Raw genomic sequence first — 17,070 nt, forward strand, 5'->3', positions numbered from 1 at the left:
GACGAGATAAACTGTTTATTATTGGGTTTCTTTATGCTGATCTTTTACCACCAAGTATAACCAGTGAAATACAGAGTGAATTATTATTAAATTTGAATATTACAATGTTTAGAATAGGATTGCCAGTTGATGTCTGTGTAATTTATTGTGTTTTCATCAGATTCTGTCCTTGAGTAAGTAGACACTGATGAAAACTGTGATGAAGGTCAATATTTCTGGTTCACATTAAAGCCGAGCATTACAGTCTGATCAGTGGCAGTATCATGGTGCAAGAACTAAACTGGCAGTGCAAATCAAGACACTTCAGAAACTTCATTTCCAATTTCTCCAATTTCACATTTCTCAAGTTCATAAATAAACCCAGTACACAAGAAAAAACCTTTAATATCTACAGCTAGAATCCAAAACATGCATATCTGTACAGTTCAGCACATACACCCTTGTTTTGACAAAATTGCAACTATACTGGCCAAACGACACCAGAGAGCCCAGAGATCCTTACAAACTAAACATCCAACCATATAGTACCCAGAAATGTAGATTCAATAGATTTAGGTCAATTGAAAGAATTAGGGAGGTTTTAACAGTCACACCATGTGTCCAAGCAACAAATCTGGTAGCAGTTCAACACAAATGAATGTTGACGAAAATGTTCAAGACACTTGTGAATTTCTTGCCTTAACGAGACTGTTGTATCTTTTACTCCGCCGTTTCAAATTCATTCCACAAGACTCACACCAAAGAACATGCAAAAAGGCAAAACCATCACATTTCATCTTTGGTGTTCTTCATTTCTGACAAGTGTAGCACCAAAAAAAGCTACATTGTTCTGGTAGCCAAAGCAGTAAAAAGTTACATTCAGCTAACATTCTGTTTTCACCCTAGATACTGTACAAAAGCCTTGGTAGAACGTGCCGTTTAAAGGAAAGTACCAGGGAACATTCTGCGCAGCTGGGTTTCTGACATCACCATTTGCAAGACTTGTTAATCTACTTTATGTTGGGCATGTGAGTAAACAATATTTCAGATGTGTTCAAACTGCAATAGTGTTAAGGTACGGTCACATTTACCGTTGTGTGCGAAATCCGGCCATTTTGACAGGAATCAAAAGATTTCTGCGTACACAAATACACCATGTTGACCAACAGAAAGCCATGTGGTTTCTCACTGCCTTCTATGTGAGCAGTGCTTCATGCTTCTCTACATTTAACAATGGACCTTGTTTCGGAGCTCAGCGAATGTGACCACACCTTTGAATTAGAACAACGTACGTAACCTGGTACGTCTGGTTTGTAGACATTCAAGTGAGGCAGCCCTTCTAATGGTCGTGACTGTTAGTGCCGTGTAAGTATAGCTAGCGTGTCTTCCCTAATGTTAGTGTGGTAAGGCATTGGGAAGGAAAGCACTATTGGCAAGGGCTTAGGTTGGGAGTAACAAAGGTGCACCTGAATTCACAGTGTAAAACAACAGCTACAGGAAAATCTGGAGGATCTCGAGTCAGGGAGAGGATGGTAAGGACTGAGCTGCTTTCCAGTCCAGTTTTGCTAACTCCAGATGGTGGCCTTCCAAATGTGAAGAAATTAAGGGTCTGGTCAAGCTCTGTGGCACAAACGCCAGACCCAAACTGGGTGGGAAAATTTGCAAAACGGGAAAGCAGCTATAGGGACTCATTAAGGCAACAGCAAAACTAGGAAGGGTGCAACGATTCTCTAAAAAGTCTCAAAGCTAACGCTCAAACATGCTAGAAACGATACAAACACTAAGCTTGGGCGAAAAACTACTCCCCATAATTCAAAAGACTGGGGGGCACAAACATTTATGTACATTTACTGCTACAAGTGTAAATAGAGATACACTGATACAACGGTTTGAGTACAAACTTGGAAACAGTACGTGATTTACAAGCACATTAATCCCTTAAAATCCCCAAAAAAGGCAATCGATCAGAATTAACGATGCGAGAGTTACTACACTGCTTAAGTATTGCGCTAACATAAAAACACTACTTTTTGGTTACTTTGACCCACAAGTTACTTCACGCTAATGTATCTAGTCATTTTGATCATGCCGAAATGATCTATTCCTCAAAAGGAATCGCAACCACTGACAACCAACTAACACGCACAAAAGCAGTTTCTTCATCAACACACGTCACATCTTCACAGTTATACCCATTTTAGTCATTACAAAAAAAAGAAAAAAAAGAAGCAATTTAGAAGGAAGCAGCTGTCGGTTAGTTTCTGACTTAAGCGTCAATTTTTTTTCCTCAAAAAGTCACTCTAGTAAAAAGTTAGCTAAGACACAAAAACCTGCATATATATGTGTAACAATCTTTTCACATTGCTTTGTGAAAGCAAGGCAAATATATACAGATCATGTTAAACCAAACAAAAGAACCCTTCACAAATCCTTCATCATCTTGCAGATTCCATAACAACCAATCTGATAAGCCTGTCTTGCTGTGAAAACAAAAGAAAAACACATTATTGACCTATAAAAGCAGAATTCAATGATCATCCAATCAGCCGTTTTTGTAAACCTTGGATTAATCGGTTGTCTCGCTGCACAATAGGAATTATGAGCTGATTTGAATATACAATAAGACTGTAGCGCAGTATGTGTGGGACTTTTTGTATGGGCTCCATAAAAAGACCCAAGTTCGATTTCTCGGGTCTCAGCAGATCATGCTAAAAAAAAAATCATTTTTGGGTGTTTTCCATTTCATAGCAATATTATTGCAAACAGGCTTACTAGCGTTGTTGCACGTGAACAGATGGAATATACTTAATTAAAAGACATTACACTATGTTTAAGGTTGATTTCAACAGTCACATTGGTACTTAAAAAAGGGCGTTGTGGTGCAAATGTGCTCTGCTGGGAAATACAGTGGCATTCAAATAGGAGAACAACGATTTAGAACTGCGCCCTCTTCGGTTTGGACAGATTACACCACGTTTTCCTCTGTCGGCGGCTCAGCGTTGGGAGGCTGGAGAAGAGTTTGTTGAACTGGAGTGGGAAGGAAAATAACATAAATATCATTTTTGCATGTAATATAATAGAATATCATTATAGAATAGAAGTATTTTCCAACAATTAATTATGCAGACTAGAAATAAAACACTTTTAAAGCTAATTAAAGCCATTTGGGTACCGTCAAATAATTTATTATTATTATGCATTTCCTTAATGTTATTTTCTTCTACACCCATCATGTATTTGATAAAGAGAGTATAATAAGTAAATTCACCAATAGTAAGTTTTAAAGTACAGTGACTGAATTTTTATTAACACGGATGCTCCTAAAAGTCTTGTCCTTATCCTTTAAAAAAGAAAGAAAAGAAAAGTAAAATAAAGACATTAGCCTTATAAACAAGAGTCAGTACCTTGTGGCTCCTGTGCGACAACAGCATCTGGGGCATCTGCCTTCACCATATCTGCATTCAGACTCTCTGTGGACAGATCGAGCACATGATAAATGTGCAAAAGCTGTGTGGTACAGTTAAAAAGGAAAAGTGTTTCCTTACGCTGTATGCTGAAGCAAAACTTCTTCTTCTGGTAGGAGATGTAGCCGCTCACTGCACCAACCAGAGCCATTCCAACAGCGCTCACAATACCAGCGATGGTTCCAGTCTCAGCCATGGTGTCTAGGGGTTAATACATAGGCCTCTATTAAAAGATCTATGTAAAATGTTCTTCTAATATCCCTAAGTACTATTTAACTCAATCATACCATAGTTATTTTCATCAGCAGGATCCACATCACCGCCAATACTGGCACTTCCACCTTTTCCACCTGTAGAAATGTCACTTCTGTAGTTGGCCAGTCATTGTTTCTTATATTATATGTGAGGGTCTGTCAGGAGGTTTAAGTTACCTTTGCCTTTTTCTGGGTTGTAGGTTTTATCATTGGCCACATCAGAAAGGTCATCGTCTGAAAATTGACTACCTGAGATATTAGAAAAGACCATTAGCTTGGGAACAACACGATAAGCACTCATGCATGGGTCCGTCTTGAGGTTTACAAATCCTATTAGTTTTCCATTACAGACCCAAAGATCTAAAGGTGAAGCTTTTGTTACCCCAAAAGAGGAAAAGCCCAGCACCCTGCAAGAAACATTTTTTTTTTGCTAGATTCAGTATGGATCATCAAAATGTATCAATCATTTTCTGTTTAATATTCAATCCTATTATTTCCAGTCTTGTCCTCTAGATGGCGATCTCTTACACCTTGTGCAAAGCGAACGCTTTTTAACGGTTTTTTTAATGCAGTTCGACGGCAGCAGCACGAGCGAAACCGATCGTCTCTTCCTCATTAAACTACTAAGTTATAGCACAAAATAAACATGAATGGAGATCAAAAGGTATGTTGAAAGATACAGTACATACAGCATACTGAAGTATATTATCATGTCTCATGTAATTGCTTAATCAGTGTTTCAAGACGTCAGTGAAACAGCTTGACAAAGTCACGGAACAGTCATTTACATCAAGGAAAGCCATTCAAGGCCCATAGCACGTTAATTACCTTAAAATAAAACTCTAATGAGGAGCATTTTGCTAAATACAAGTCAAGATATTACATATTCATTTTATTTTTACTTAACCCGTTCATGATGTCGCAAAAATGTATGGTATGTTTGAATAAATCTTTTAAATGATTCAATTTCGACAACGAAATTTAAAAACAGAGACATTTCTTTTTTGACCCAATAAAACAAAACAAAAATCAAGGCAAAGTCAAAATAATAAAGCAGGTCACTGATTTTTTTTTTTTTTTGTCAAAAAAAATCATCTAAAAAGAAATAGCAATTGAATAATCATTTAGGCTCTGTTGTTAAATGTAACCTTAAATATTATAGCAAGTAACTAACAGGGTGTTCACAGCATAAGTTGAGATGTACCTAAAATATTTCTGAATGAATCAAATTGAATCAAGATTGGAATCAAGTGTTATCCAATTTGTGAAATCTGTATCAATATACCCAACCCTACTGCCACATACAATCCAGAGAAAGCAAAGGAACTAGCAATCTGATTGATTAAACTCAAAAATCCATGCAAAGTTAAGATGCAAGAGATAAAGGAGCCATGGTGGTCACTAGGTTAATGCTTCAATCCCTAAAAGCTCGTGCTGAAATCAGAAAGCCGATTAGATTTTAATAATGGTGAGATCAGCTTTGATTTGTGGGTACAAAATGTGATTCTTCCAGCCAAAAAGATAAAGAGAGGAAGCGGGTGGTAATAGTATGTTACTCTATTTCTTACCACCTCTGCTATTGGGTTTGCCGTCATCACGGCCCCTTTCTCCGAGGTCTTTATCTGCCAGGGACAGGAGATGACATCAAGCCTGGCTAGCTTGGGTTAATCCACGCTGACTAGCAACATGGTAGCCTGAGTTTCACAGTGATATGATAGATTATGAGGGCAATCTTATTGTCTTACTTTACTGTGTGATTCCTTTGGCTATCCCTTTGATGACCTTCAAGATTACATGGGCTTTTACAGAAACCGGATGATGCACAACATGTTTTGATGTTCAGATAGAAAACAGAGGCCTTAAACTCAACTTTCTGTCTTCTGAGAATCTGCCATTTGGACCTACTCCGCTATTTTTTACTTTTGTATCTCTTTTTGGAGAAACAGCCTTTTGAGAGTAAAAGTTTCATTTCAGCTCACCATTTCCTTCTCTCTTCATAATGTAGAAAAACAAGTCTGCTCTAATGAAACAGTTTATGTTGGCCTAAACCAGTGGTTCTCAAAGTGTGGGGCACTCCCCACTGGTGGGGAATAGAGACGTGACAGGTGGGGCGCGCCAAACGGGAGGAAATTTTCCTTTTTATGCCTTTATATCTTTATCCAGACATCCCAACTGTCCCGGAAGTTCCAGGAGTCTCCCACATATTGATAGCGGCTCCTTGACGCCCGCAAATGAGATCCAATCTCCCGGAATCGTGCACTAGAGAGTGACTGCGCGCGCATGTGTGTGTGTGTTTGTGTGACTATAAAGGCATATTAATATTAGCGGAACAAACTTTCGCGCCCATAGATATATGTGTAGCTATATCTATGTTTCGCGCCGATGGGTAGCAGGCTAGTGTGGGCAATAAATAAATTGTGCAATGCAAAACAGGCTCATTGCAGCCACTAATGCAGGGATAAATAGACCTGTCTTGCAAATTGGATTTATCCTCTTTTCTTTTTTAACAGACTGCAAAGTGGCACTTTTATTGCTTTTCTATTTTTGAACTTGATACAAATTTTGACACAGCTGCACTTTTATTTTCTCTATTTTTGAATTTCATGCAAATTATGACACAGCTGCACTGTGTATTTTTTAACTTTCTGTCATTTGATGTAGATAGTTAGTTTGTATTTAGATATAACTTGTTACTATACTGATACTACTTGTTAATTCAATAAATTTGAACATTTTATTTCTTTAGCATGTTGAGGCAGGTGGGGCTTGGAAATTCCCCCTTGTCCAAAGTGGGGAATTACCGAAAAAGTTTGAGAACCACTGGCCTAAACCATTCATCAAAATGAGTTGTTATATCATTCACAACTCAGTTTTGCAGGCTAGTTCTATCTGAAGGAGGCACGTTTTAGATTCTTCTTTGTGACAGATTTGTGTTGAAACCTTAAAGTCAGCATTATGCTTAATACATTACTTTTCTCTTATTAAAGATGAAAGACTAAACCACTAAATTGCAAAAATGAAATATGGAGAAACGTAAACACGAGTAAACAGAAAAATACATACCGCCTTTGCCAGAGTCTTTGCCCTTTCCTGTGTTGTCATTGTTGGGATCCAGGGCATCTTCAAGATTAAAGTCGTCAGGACCTGTCAGCCAAAATAATTACTCAAGACATTACAAATGGAATATGCACAGAACTAATTGTAATTTTAATACAGCTAAGTGACAATGGAAAACAAATGTTTCTGTGTAATATTATATGTTTGAAACAAACTAAAACGTTTAAATGCTTCATATGCGGTGAAGATGAAACCCACACAAAGTGACAAGACAGGATGATAATGAAGACAAATGCAAAAGTTGCCCATGTGATCATAATGTGCTGTGCTATTAGGGTATAAGACACAGAGGATAATTTGACAGAAATATCTGAGTTATAAAAAAAAAGAAAAAGATTTGAGTTGACATCCACCAGCAAATCAGTGATTGTGGCCATGACTTATTTTAGCTGCTGTAATTCTATTATAATTTTTATCGCATGAGTACAAGCTAAATTACTTGAGCAGAGCGGCTTAAGAAAGTCATGGATTTATTTGATGTAAACTGTATGAGAGGCATGCATTATTTTAATAATGAAAAAAAATTAGGGAGGGACTTTCTCTTTTTTCTGAATATGGAAGGAACATTAGAGCATTATAGAAAATTATGCTAAACAATCCATGATCGCATTATTTACTAGACTCAATCAAATCTAACGTTATTTTTGCCCATTTTTTTAAATTAGCTTTGAACACACAAATATTCATGCAAACACGCACAGACACAAACACGATGAACGGTTCTACAGGGGAACCGTCGGCACGATACACACCAGCCTGGACTTTCCGAGGGGCAACCGAGGTTCGGAGAGGATTATAGGTTGTTCGGGGCAACAGGGCAGGCCGAATGGTGGCATCGAATAAATCAGTGTATGTCTCTTCTGTTAGTGGAGGTTAATATGTTAGTATTGTAAAGCAATTCACATTCAGAGGGTGCTTGGTATTCAAACCTATGACGAAGAGTGATTAGTGAGCACCAAAATTAATAACAAAAAAGCATTTGTGAGATTTTTCTTTTACAGCATGCATCATTCAATGTTAAAAATATACTACTCCCCAACATAAACTGTCCCATACAATGTTTTCTTTTTACCACAGATAAATCTCTGTGATCTATCAGGATAAATGTCCTGCTGACTCAGCATAACACATGATATAAAAACGACATGTTTTAGCACTCAAAGATGCCAACAGCTCCAGTGTTTATTGAAGAAGGTCAGTATAGGGGATTTGCTTTGTGTCCATTTCAAGCAGAACAGACAGCTGTGATACAGTAAGTGCATCTCACCTGTTTGTTTGGGTTTGGCCTTTGCTGGTTCCTTGACTGTGGGCTTAGCAGGTTTTGGACTGGGTTTCACTGTTGAACAAATGAACATCTTTCTTTCAGACTTTTTAAATCAGGTTTTAAATTCCATTAATTAAAAGTCATAAAAGGTGATGAACTATCACATCATTTAAAGGTGAATTATGTAGATTCCGCAGAATTACAAAAATACCCAAGAAAATAATATACATGGCCCAAGTGCTGCTCACTGCAGCGCCAAATGACGTCCGAATCCCCCTCTCTGGACGTAATGGGTGGAGTTATGTTTAGAGGTAGGGTTAGGGTGTGTTTGGACTGTCTAGCTCCCCCATCTCGTCCAGTGAGGAGGGCTGGACGTCAAGCACCACCCATTGGTTCTGCAGTGAGAAGCCACTCCTTTCGTGCGTAGTGCCTCCATCAACTCAAACATCACGAACACAGCTCTTATGGGTGCTTGTGCATGTCTCAACAGGTAAAAGTAGGCTACTTTTGACATATTACACCACGTCTACACCGGACGCAACTGTTGAAGCGTCGCATCGTGCCACAACAGCTAGAAGCTGTCTACACTGGACGCGACAAAGCGACCGTTGCAAATCCATTTGTCCTTCCTATGAGAAGTATTGTGAGTGCTTGGAGTATGTCATAAATAGAAAGAGGCATCAGTTTACTGTCAGGGATTTGTTGTGTCGCATCGCACCACTTTCAGTGTAGACAACATCACTGAGTATAATGGGTTCTGTTGGTGTAGACAAGGTGTTAGGAAAACTTTTAGCTGTGTTGCAATGTGTCATGAGTAAGGAACTGAGGAGGCTAACACTGTCTAGAGTGAACACGAGCGTGCGTCTCTTATAATAAACCCATCCAATGTATCTGACATGACGCGCCACAACTATTTAGGGCTGTCTACACTGGACACGTCAAAGTAAACAATATAAACTGGAACATTTGTCTTTCTGAACGAGTGCATGATGATGTTGAATTAAAGGATTAGTTCACTTCAGAATTAAACTTTTCTGATCATTTACTCACCCCCACGTCATCCAAGATATTAATGTCTTTCTTTCTTCAGTCTAAAATAAATTAAGGTTTTTGAAGAAAACATTCCAGGATTTTTCTCCATATAGTGGACTTCAATGGGGTACAACAGTTTGAAGGTCCAAACTGCAAGTTTCAGTGCAGCTTCAAAGGGCACTACACGATCCCAGCCGAGGAATAAGCAATCGATCTGCAAAATGATCTAGCAAACCGATCTGTCATTTTCTAAAAAATAAATAAAAATGTATATTATTTTTAACCACAAATGCTCGTCTTGCACTAGCTCTGCGATGCGCCATGCATTGCGTAATCACATTGAAAGGTCACGTGTGTTCCAGTTCAAAAAGGTAGAGCGAAAAACTCAAAATAATCCGACATCGTTTTACCTTTTTTTGTAAATGGTGTTTGACTTAGTCTTTGCACGTTTGCTTTGTAAACACTAGGTCGGTACTTCCCCCTATATCACGCGTGACCTTTCAACGTGATTACGCAATGCGTGGCGCATCACAGAGCTAGTGCAAGACGAGCATTTGTGGTTAAAAAGTATATACTTTTTTTTTATTTTTAGAAAATGACCAATCATTTCACTTGATAAGACCCTTATTCCTCGGCTGGGATCGTGTAGAGCCCTTTGAAGCTGCATTGTAACTGCAATTTGGACCTTCCACCTGTTGGTTCCCGTTAAAGTTCACTATATGGAGAAAAATCCTGGAATGTTTTCCTCAAAAACCGTCATTTCTATTCGACTGAAGAAAGAAAGACATGAATATCTTGGATGACGTGGGGGTGAGTAAATTCTCAGGAAATGTTAATTCTGAAGTGAACTAATCCTTTAAAGCGTCCATTGTAGCGCGCAATGCCCCTTTCACTTTGACGAGTTCATGACCAGTTTAATCTTTGAAGGTCAACATACAGCAGAATTTGGCTTGCACTTCTGTACCCGAAGCTGAATATCAGTCATGCTCCCAAACCAGATAAACACCCTCTGGCTCCGACTGCTACAGTAGCCATGCCCCAAACTCTCCCTTTGGGTTGAGCTGGACAGAGATTGACGGATCTGAGCAGATTCGCTCTCAATGTTTAAATGGTGCCTGGGGGGCTAAATGTTTACACTTTTGGTGGAGATAAACCCATGAATGGCATATTAATAGCACTCAGTGAACAATAAACTGGGTTATGATGAGAATGTATTTTAATATAAAAAAATCTTACATACCTCATCTTTAAGTTTGAAAGGCTCATTTAACAGCAATGATTGCTTATCACAGTGCTAGGCCTATTAATTACATCAAACAATTACTACTCTCACCTGCTCCTCCTGCACCACCTGCTGGGTCCACTTTAGGTGGTTGGGTAGCTATGGGATTTAAAAAAAAATTAAATACATTAATGTACAAAATAAAATCAGTCTGGCAATACGGCAATGCCATTTATACAAATCGCCAATACTGCTGTATACCCCTTACATGGTTACATCATCATAATTTTCATACTTACGTGGTGTGTCATCTTCAAATGCATCTTTCAAGTCAAATTCCTGACTTATGCCTGTAAAACACACAACAAAATAAGATATATTTGTGCAGCTCATGCATAAACACACTAAATGAGTATTCAGATCATGAACAAGCATGCAATTTGTATTTATGTAAATCATGCCTGCACACACACACTACAAATGCACATAAAATTAATAAAAATGCATAATTTTGTTTCCCCAGATCATCCAAGCCCTGTAATATTCTTGTTTGCCAGCAATACTGGCAGTAAAAGGTCCTGTAATAAAATCTCAGATGATAGATGGAGGCTAATGCTGAAACTGGATCTGATGTTAAAACTGGATCTGATATTAAAACTAGATCTGATGTCCAGCTTTATTAAAGACTTGGTAACACTTTAGTTTAAGGTCTAGATCTCACTATTAACTAGTTGCTTATTAGCATTACTAGGATATTAGTACTTATAAAGCACATATTAATGCCTTGTTCTGTATGACCGTATTCGACATCTCTTAATCCTACCCAATACCTAAACTTAACAACTACCTTCCTAACTATTAATAAGTAATAAGTAGGCTAATTAGGACTGCTCATTCTAAGGAAATAAAACATAACGTTTCATTAAGTAAGGTCTTTATACACAACTGAAAACATAGTTATGTACATGATATTGCATTTCTGTCAACAGATCTTCCTAAATATTACACAATGCACCTTTAATAGTGAGAATTGGACCCTAATCTAAAGTGTGACCAAAGACTCTTTATGATACAAATTCCACAGTAGTTCCGTCACAAGAAAATGACAGCTCAGCAATGCATTCTTCAAGTACAAAGGGACAATGGATAATTTTGTGTTCATGTACTACACAACAATGACATTTCTGCAAAGATTCCTTTCCCATGTGTCATTTTTGCTAGTATATTTCTATAATAGTTTCTTCTGTAATAAGCCTCTCTTAACTCTCCATGTCTTATGAAATGATGTCTACCATATATTTTTAGCATTGGGTCACAGATAATGTGGTGCAACACTCCACTGAGGTCAGTCTTATCCTTCTCTCTTTCTTTATCTATATCTATCCAATTGTCTCTACTTCTTTCTGTCTGCCTCTTCTGCTTTATTTTATTTATTTTATTTTTTTGTGGCTTTCTTGCTCAATTATAGGTTGTCTTAGTGCGCACTTGGTATAGCTAAAAGCTTCCTCTTATGCAGCAGTGCCAAAGCCAGCTCACCATTGGCACACAATATGTCATGTGACAGCAGTAATATATCAAATGTGATACCTGTGGGTTTAAATACAGTATATTAGTTTATAATATACTTTATAATTTATAATATTTTAATAAACTTTATAAGTTTATTATACACTTCATATAAATATACATATTTTAATTTCGGGGTTTAATTTATTCAGATAGTCTGGTGATGATAGATAATTGACAAATATATTGGAATTAAAAAAAATCAAAACATGAACCTAACACCTAAAACAGTGGTAAAACTATATGCTCATAAATAAACAATGGTTTTCAGGTAGGGAGTGGAAATGTATCTAATTCCATATACAACAGAGGGGTGTGGCTGACAGGAAAAGAGGGAGGGGCCGTTTACCTCAGCCAGAACTGCAGACGGTGGCTTTCCTCATTCATTTCACTGGTGGCTTTTCAGATAAGGGGTATTTTACAAAACAGAGCGTGGAATGCACACCATCTGTGCTTCTAAACAATATGCAAAGTAGTCTCTCTGAAAAAGATGCTAGCCTATTCCATTTATTCTCCAACATGGTTTTGCTTAAACAAGCTTGGACTCTTTGACGTTAAACTCGTGTGTCTCATATCAACAGAGGGGACCGTTACCCCCTGTATAAAATGATGGTATCTTCCTATCTTCCGCAGTCTCCAAAAAATTCCAAACTCCTATCCTGTACCTGGGCGCATTGTGGCTTCGTATGCGCATGCGCTCTGACTCTGAGCCTCCCAGAGTACCTGTACCGTGCTATAGGATGAGGAGACTGTGGAAATGACATTGTCCTCTGAATATATTTTAATTTGAGGTAGTACTGAACAGTATTGGGGCGTGGGGATACGCGAAACATAATCAAAAGACAGCTGATTGATTTATGATTAAATATGTGAATTATACTGTAGCCTACATTGTTTAATTAATAATTAACAGAATCTATTAATAGTAATAACTTAAATTGTTCTAACTACATCTTTGCGCAAGGTGAAACAAAAATGACGTTCAAGAGATTGATATTAGGTGCACTTTTAATATCCTCATTAATATGCTTAACGCATAGGTTCAAAAGGTCTCACCACACAATAAACCACAAAGTAATCAAAAACATACATTTTATTTTTTGTATAGGCTACTGCTGAAAATGATTTGTTGAGCCTCAACATGTCATGCAGCGCCGTAGCAATGGCTAACGTTAGACCCAGACAGATGATCGAGACCCAGACAGATGTTAAAACGCAACTCAAAAGACGGTGATTTATGTGATTCATGCACCCAGTGCTTTAAATAAAAGCAGAGTCTACATAAAAGTCAAAGTCTAAATGCTTTAAATCAATGCTTGCCTACGGCGCCGACAAAAACTGATGAAGTAGGCATGGCACCGGGTTCAACAAAGAGGGGTGCAGCGCTTACCTTTCACTATCAGCAGAGAAAAGACCGCTAGAAGCGTCCATGTCGAGAGCTTCTTCCACATGTTAAATGTCCGAAATGATATTAAATATTGGCAGTAGATGATTTATGACTGTTTGCCCTTGAGGCCTAACGGGAATTTTAAGAGTAGGTCCTCGGTTAGATCAGGAAAGCCTGCGCGACAGTCTGCAGTGCGAATGAGCGAGAGCGAGCACTCAGCACAAGATTCACAGCCGCGTGTTGATCACGTTACAGCACCGGCTTTAGGGCGGTTCCTTAAGCTCAGCTCTGCTTTTTACTTAGAGCACGCTGGAATACACTGTTTCAAAACAATAAGCAAACCTACCGATGTTACTTGTTTTTAGCTTCAAATAAATATGCGAATAGGCTACTAGTGAACTTTGTGACCGGCTGAATGTAGAATACGCGTGATAAGAATGTTTACAGTTCGTGAAGGGCTGCACGAGGAGATAAGATGACCTTCTCTCGTGCAATTGGCTATTCACTTGGAATGACTGAATTACGATAATTGTGCATCTCTGAATAATTAAATCTCTTGCCCAATTTACTTCAGTTAATAATTTATGTGTTTGTTGGGATGACACATGGATCTCTGGTAAGTTGTAGGCCTATCTGTTTATGTGCACTCAGTAATAGTTTGCTAATTAAAGTTTTACCATAAAGAAATTAGTTTCACTTAAAAAAAAAAAAAAAAAAATGTATAAAACAATAGCAAGACGTGAAGCGCCAACAGTTAGTAAACAAACAGTAGGCTATAAAGTAAAATAAAAATAAAAAGCCAGTTAAAATCCTGCAGATTTGTAAATGTAGAGAGTAATTTCATATATATATTACTATTATCAGACAATTAGTTTAAAGTTATATTTTGAATTGTTAATTGTGACTGTATTGTTGTTAGCAGCATGTGTAGCCTAATTGTCAGCCACTTCTCAGAATCATATGGTCATTTGCGGGTTTGAGTCTACGAGTTTTTAAACTACTTTTTAAAGTGATTTTTATGAACCACTATAATGGTAAAGGAAGGCATTTTTGCATTTACTCTTGAGTTTTGATGTTCTCATTGACTTTTGAAACCTAAGATTATACCAAGTCAACTTCATTAATGAGAGTTGAAATTACTTATGTTATATCTGTGTAGTACAGCAAGTCAATAAAACATAAATGTTATGCAAATTAAAAGAGCCACAGCGACTCATCCAGTGTGTTCATTGTGGTATGCTCACAGAAACAACATCCCATTTAAAATGGGTGCATAATAAGTGGTGTATTAGAGATCATATACAGTACATCACATTTTTCCATGGTTCTCTTGTTTTACATTTACTTAAAATTTACAAAATTTTATGCAAACAAGCAATAATTACAAAGCAAACATAGAAATAAAATACCATTTTTAGTTGGGATTTGAAAGAGTTTAAGGAAGTTGTATCACAAGGGAGAACAATCAAAATTTTGGAACAGTCAGAAAAACAGAACGGTTTTTGCCAACCCAATACGTTATCTGTAATAGAATGCTGCAGGGATGAGAAAATGTTGGTCAAAACCCAGAAACAAGTTAGTATTTTAGCTTATAAATATTATTATTCATTTTTTTATGTTAAAAACCTCAAGTTATTATTATTTTTTTTATATATATGATTCATTATATAGCCTACCCCTGATTTTACATGTCTTGTTATGGTTATGGTTAGGGTTAGGGTTAGGGTTTCGGCACTCTGTAAAAATATACCTCAGATTTCTTGTCAAATCTATTTGTACAGTCAACCTCAAAGCTCTTTCCCATTTTAGATGTGTTTTGTGTGTTTTTCGCGGCATTCAAGCTGAAAACAAACGCTGCCGCTCAGTCTTTTTGCCACTCAGTGGGCGTAACCGCAGGCACTCGGTGGTCATGGTGACGTCACGTGCATACCTTCTATACAGATTGCCTCTAAGCAGCTTTACAGTGATAAACAGGAAAATAGTGATTCAGTGATGCAGACAGAATTAGATTCAGCTGTAAAGCAGCTCTAAAAAGACAATAGTAAACAGTGATTATTCAGTTGAAATCAATTCAGTGTTGATTAATTTCAGTACATAAATTGTGAAATGAGTTCAATTTAGCTATAAAGCAGCTCTGCAGACAGCAGTGATGTCATTATCCAGTTAAGATGAGTTCTCATCCGATAGTGCCAGTGTAGTCAAATCAGTAACATTGCTTTAACTAAGCAAGCCAGAGGTGACAGTGGCAAGGAACCCAAACTCCATCAGGTGACAGAAATGAAGAAAAAAACTTGGGAGAAACCAGGTTTAGTAGGGAGGCCAGTTCTACTCTGGCCAACAAACGAACACAGTGTGATTAACACTGAATACATTTATTATAGTAATGTAGAATAATATTTTAAAAAAAAGTGATTATTATAGTCTGTAAACAGTGCTGGGTAGTAACTGATTAAATGTAATCTGATTACGTAATCAGATTCCAAAAAGTAAGTACTTTAGTAATTAGATTGTTACATTTTAAAATACTCATAATCAGACTACAGTTAATTTTCTATTGATTACTTGTTATTCTCACAATGGCAGTAAATTATTCATAATTCATTGATTCTACTTCTTTGTTATATTTTAAATGTTCCTTTCTATGAAAGTCTACTGCTTATCTACATTCAGAAGGTCTTCAGGTTTGTGTAATCGCACACTCAAACCAGCCACCAGTCATGAGTCGATCACTGAAAACTGAGAGCCACAGCATTTGATCACTGCATTTATAGAAATGCTCCTAACAAACACAATTATTATTATAATTATCACTCAGTGAGTCATTTAGCCCTGTATTAGTGTCTCTCAAAGGCTTATGTCTTTCAAGCACATTCAAATGTAAAAATTAACGTCATTTCATATTTACATTCCCAAACTTTTTTTGTCAGCTAAACCTCTGCCCTAATATATTTACTTGAAGTAAGTTAGGTCAATAATACAATTAAGTCAATAATAATAAAATTAAGTTCCCGGTTCTCTGATGTCAGTAATGGTCACATGACATGCAGGTAAACAATTTAAAAAAAACTTTTTTTATTAAATGTTTTATTTTGATTGATTTCATTTTAAAACTAGATGAGTTTGTCACGGAAGTTGACGGAAGAGTGAGAGAGGACTCAAGCACAGATTGAGTCTAAACAGTTTGAAAAGCAGGCAGGACAAGAGATGGTGGGAGAGGAGGTGAACACAATCCAACAGAAGGCAAGGTATGAAACACATAGACCGGCTTGCCTGATTTGACCCACACAACAGGAAACAAAGACAGGAAAAACGAATGACGAAATCCACAACTGGAACAATGGGCAATAAGTAACAGGTAGCACAACACACTCAATTACAAGAGTGTGACCAGGGAGGTGCCGGCTTAGGGAAGCCATAACCAGGAAACATAGAGGGTGGGATGGGAACTTGAGGCACCCTTTTAAACTATTATCTACTATTATTTTAAAGGCACCCTTAGGTACAGGAACTGGCCAAAATGGTTTGGACTTCCAATTGGGCGTGACAGATTCAGGGGCGATGACTGAACTGGCAGGAACGGTGAAGGTTTTGGAACTAGGTTCAGAGACGGAGTCTGGGGTGCCGGCACCTCTAGGGTAGTAGGATAAGGCTTAAACATTGATTCAGAAATGTCCACAGGGGCTGGAGCCCACACTGCAACTGCTCTCTCTCTCTGCAGCAGACTCGGGAACAGCTTCCTCTGATGCGGGCTCAGGAACTGCTCTCTCAGGAGCAGGCTCGGGAAC

General features: G+C 37.7%; 1 protein-coding gene across 4 annotated transcripts; it reads right to left on the reverse strand.

Annotated features, from left to right (window-relative positions):
- Position 1: 1 nt before the first annotated feature.
- On the reverse strand, positions 2–13,718 carry cd99l2 (CD99 molecule-like 2). Of its 4 annotated transcripts, XM_084404845.1 has the most exons (12): positions 13,289–13,484; positions 10,632–10,682; positions 10,444–10,491; positions 8,082–8,150; positions 7,567–7,674; positions 6,761–6,841; positions 5,266–5,319; positions 3,875–3,946; positions 3,731–3,793; positions 3,525–3,644; positions 3,384–3,449; positions 2–3,006 (listed from the first exon to the last, which is right to left on the reverse strand). In XM_084404845.1, exons 1-12 carry the CDS (start codon positions 13,347–13,349, stop codon positions 2,945–2,947), a joined length of 855 nt encoding a protein of 284 aa, XP_084260971.1. In that variant the 5' UTR covers positions 13,350–13,484; the 3' UTR covers positions 2–2,944. The 4 variants fall into 4 exon arrangements, with proteins under 4 accessions (XP_084260971.1, XP_084260972.1, XP_084260973.1 ...); XM_084404846.1 differs by lacking the exon at positions 5,266–5,319 and having other exon boundaries at positions 13,289–13,718; XM_084404847.1 differs by lacking the exon at positions 7,567–7,674 and having other exon boundaries at positions 13,289–13,709.
- Positions 13,719–17,070: the final 3,352 nt, after the last annotated feature.

The sequence above is a fragment of the Rutilus rutilus genome (assembly GCF_951802725.1).
Source record: "Rutilus rutilus genome assembly, chromosome: 3".
Classification (NCBI taxonomy): Eukaryota; Metazoa; Chordata; class Actinopteri; order Cypriniformes; family Leuciscidae; genus Rutilus; species Rutilus rutilus.

Coding starts and splice junctions, on each gene's coding strand:
- cd99l2 (XM_084404845.1), bottom strand. CDS start 13,349: ATGTGGAAGAAGCTCTCGACATGGACGCTTCTAGCGGTCTTTTCTCTG. Junction 6,842..7,566: donor CCCTCGGAAAGTCCAGGCTG/GTGTGTATCGTG, acceptor TTTGGCTGACAG/GTCCTGACGACTTTAATCTT. Junction 5,320..6,760: donor CAAAGACTCTGGCAAAGGCG/GTATGTATTTTT, acceptor TGTCCCTGGCAG/ATAAAGACCTCGGAGAAAGG.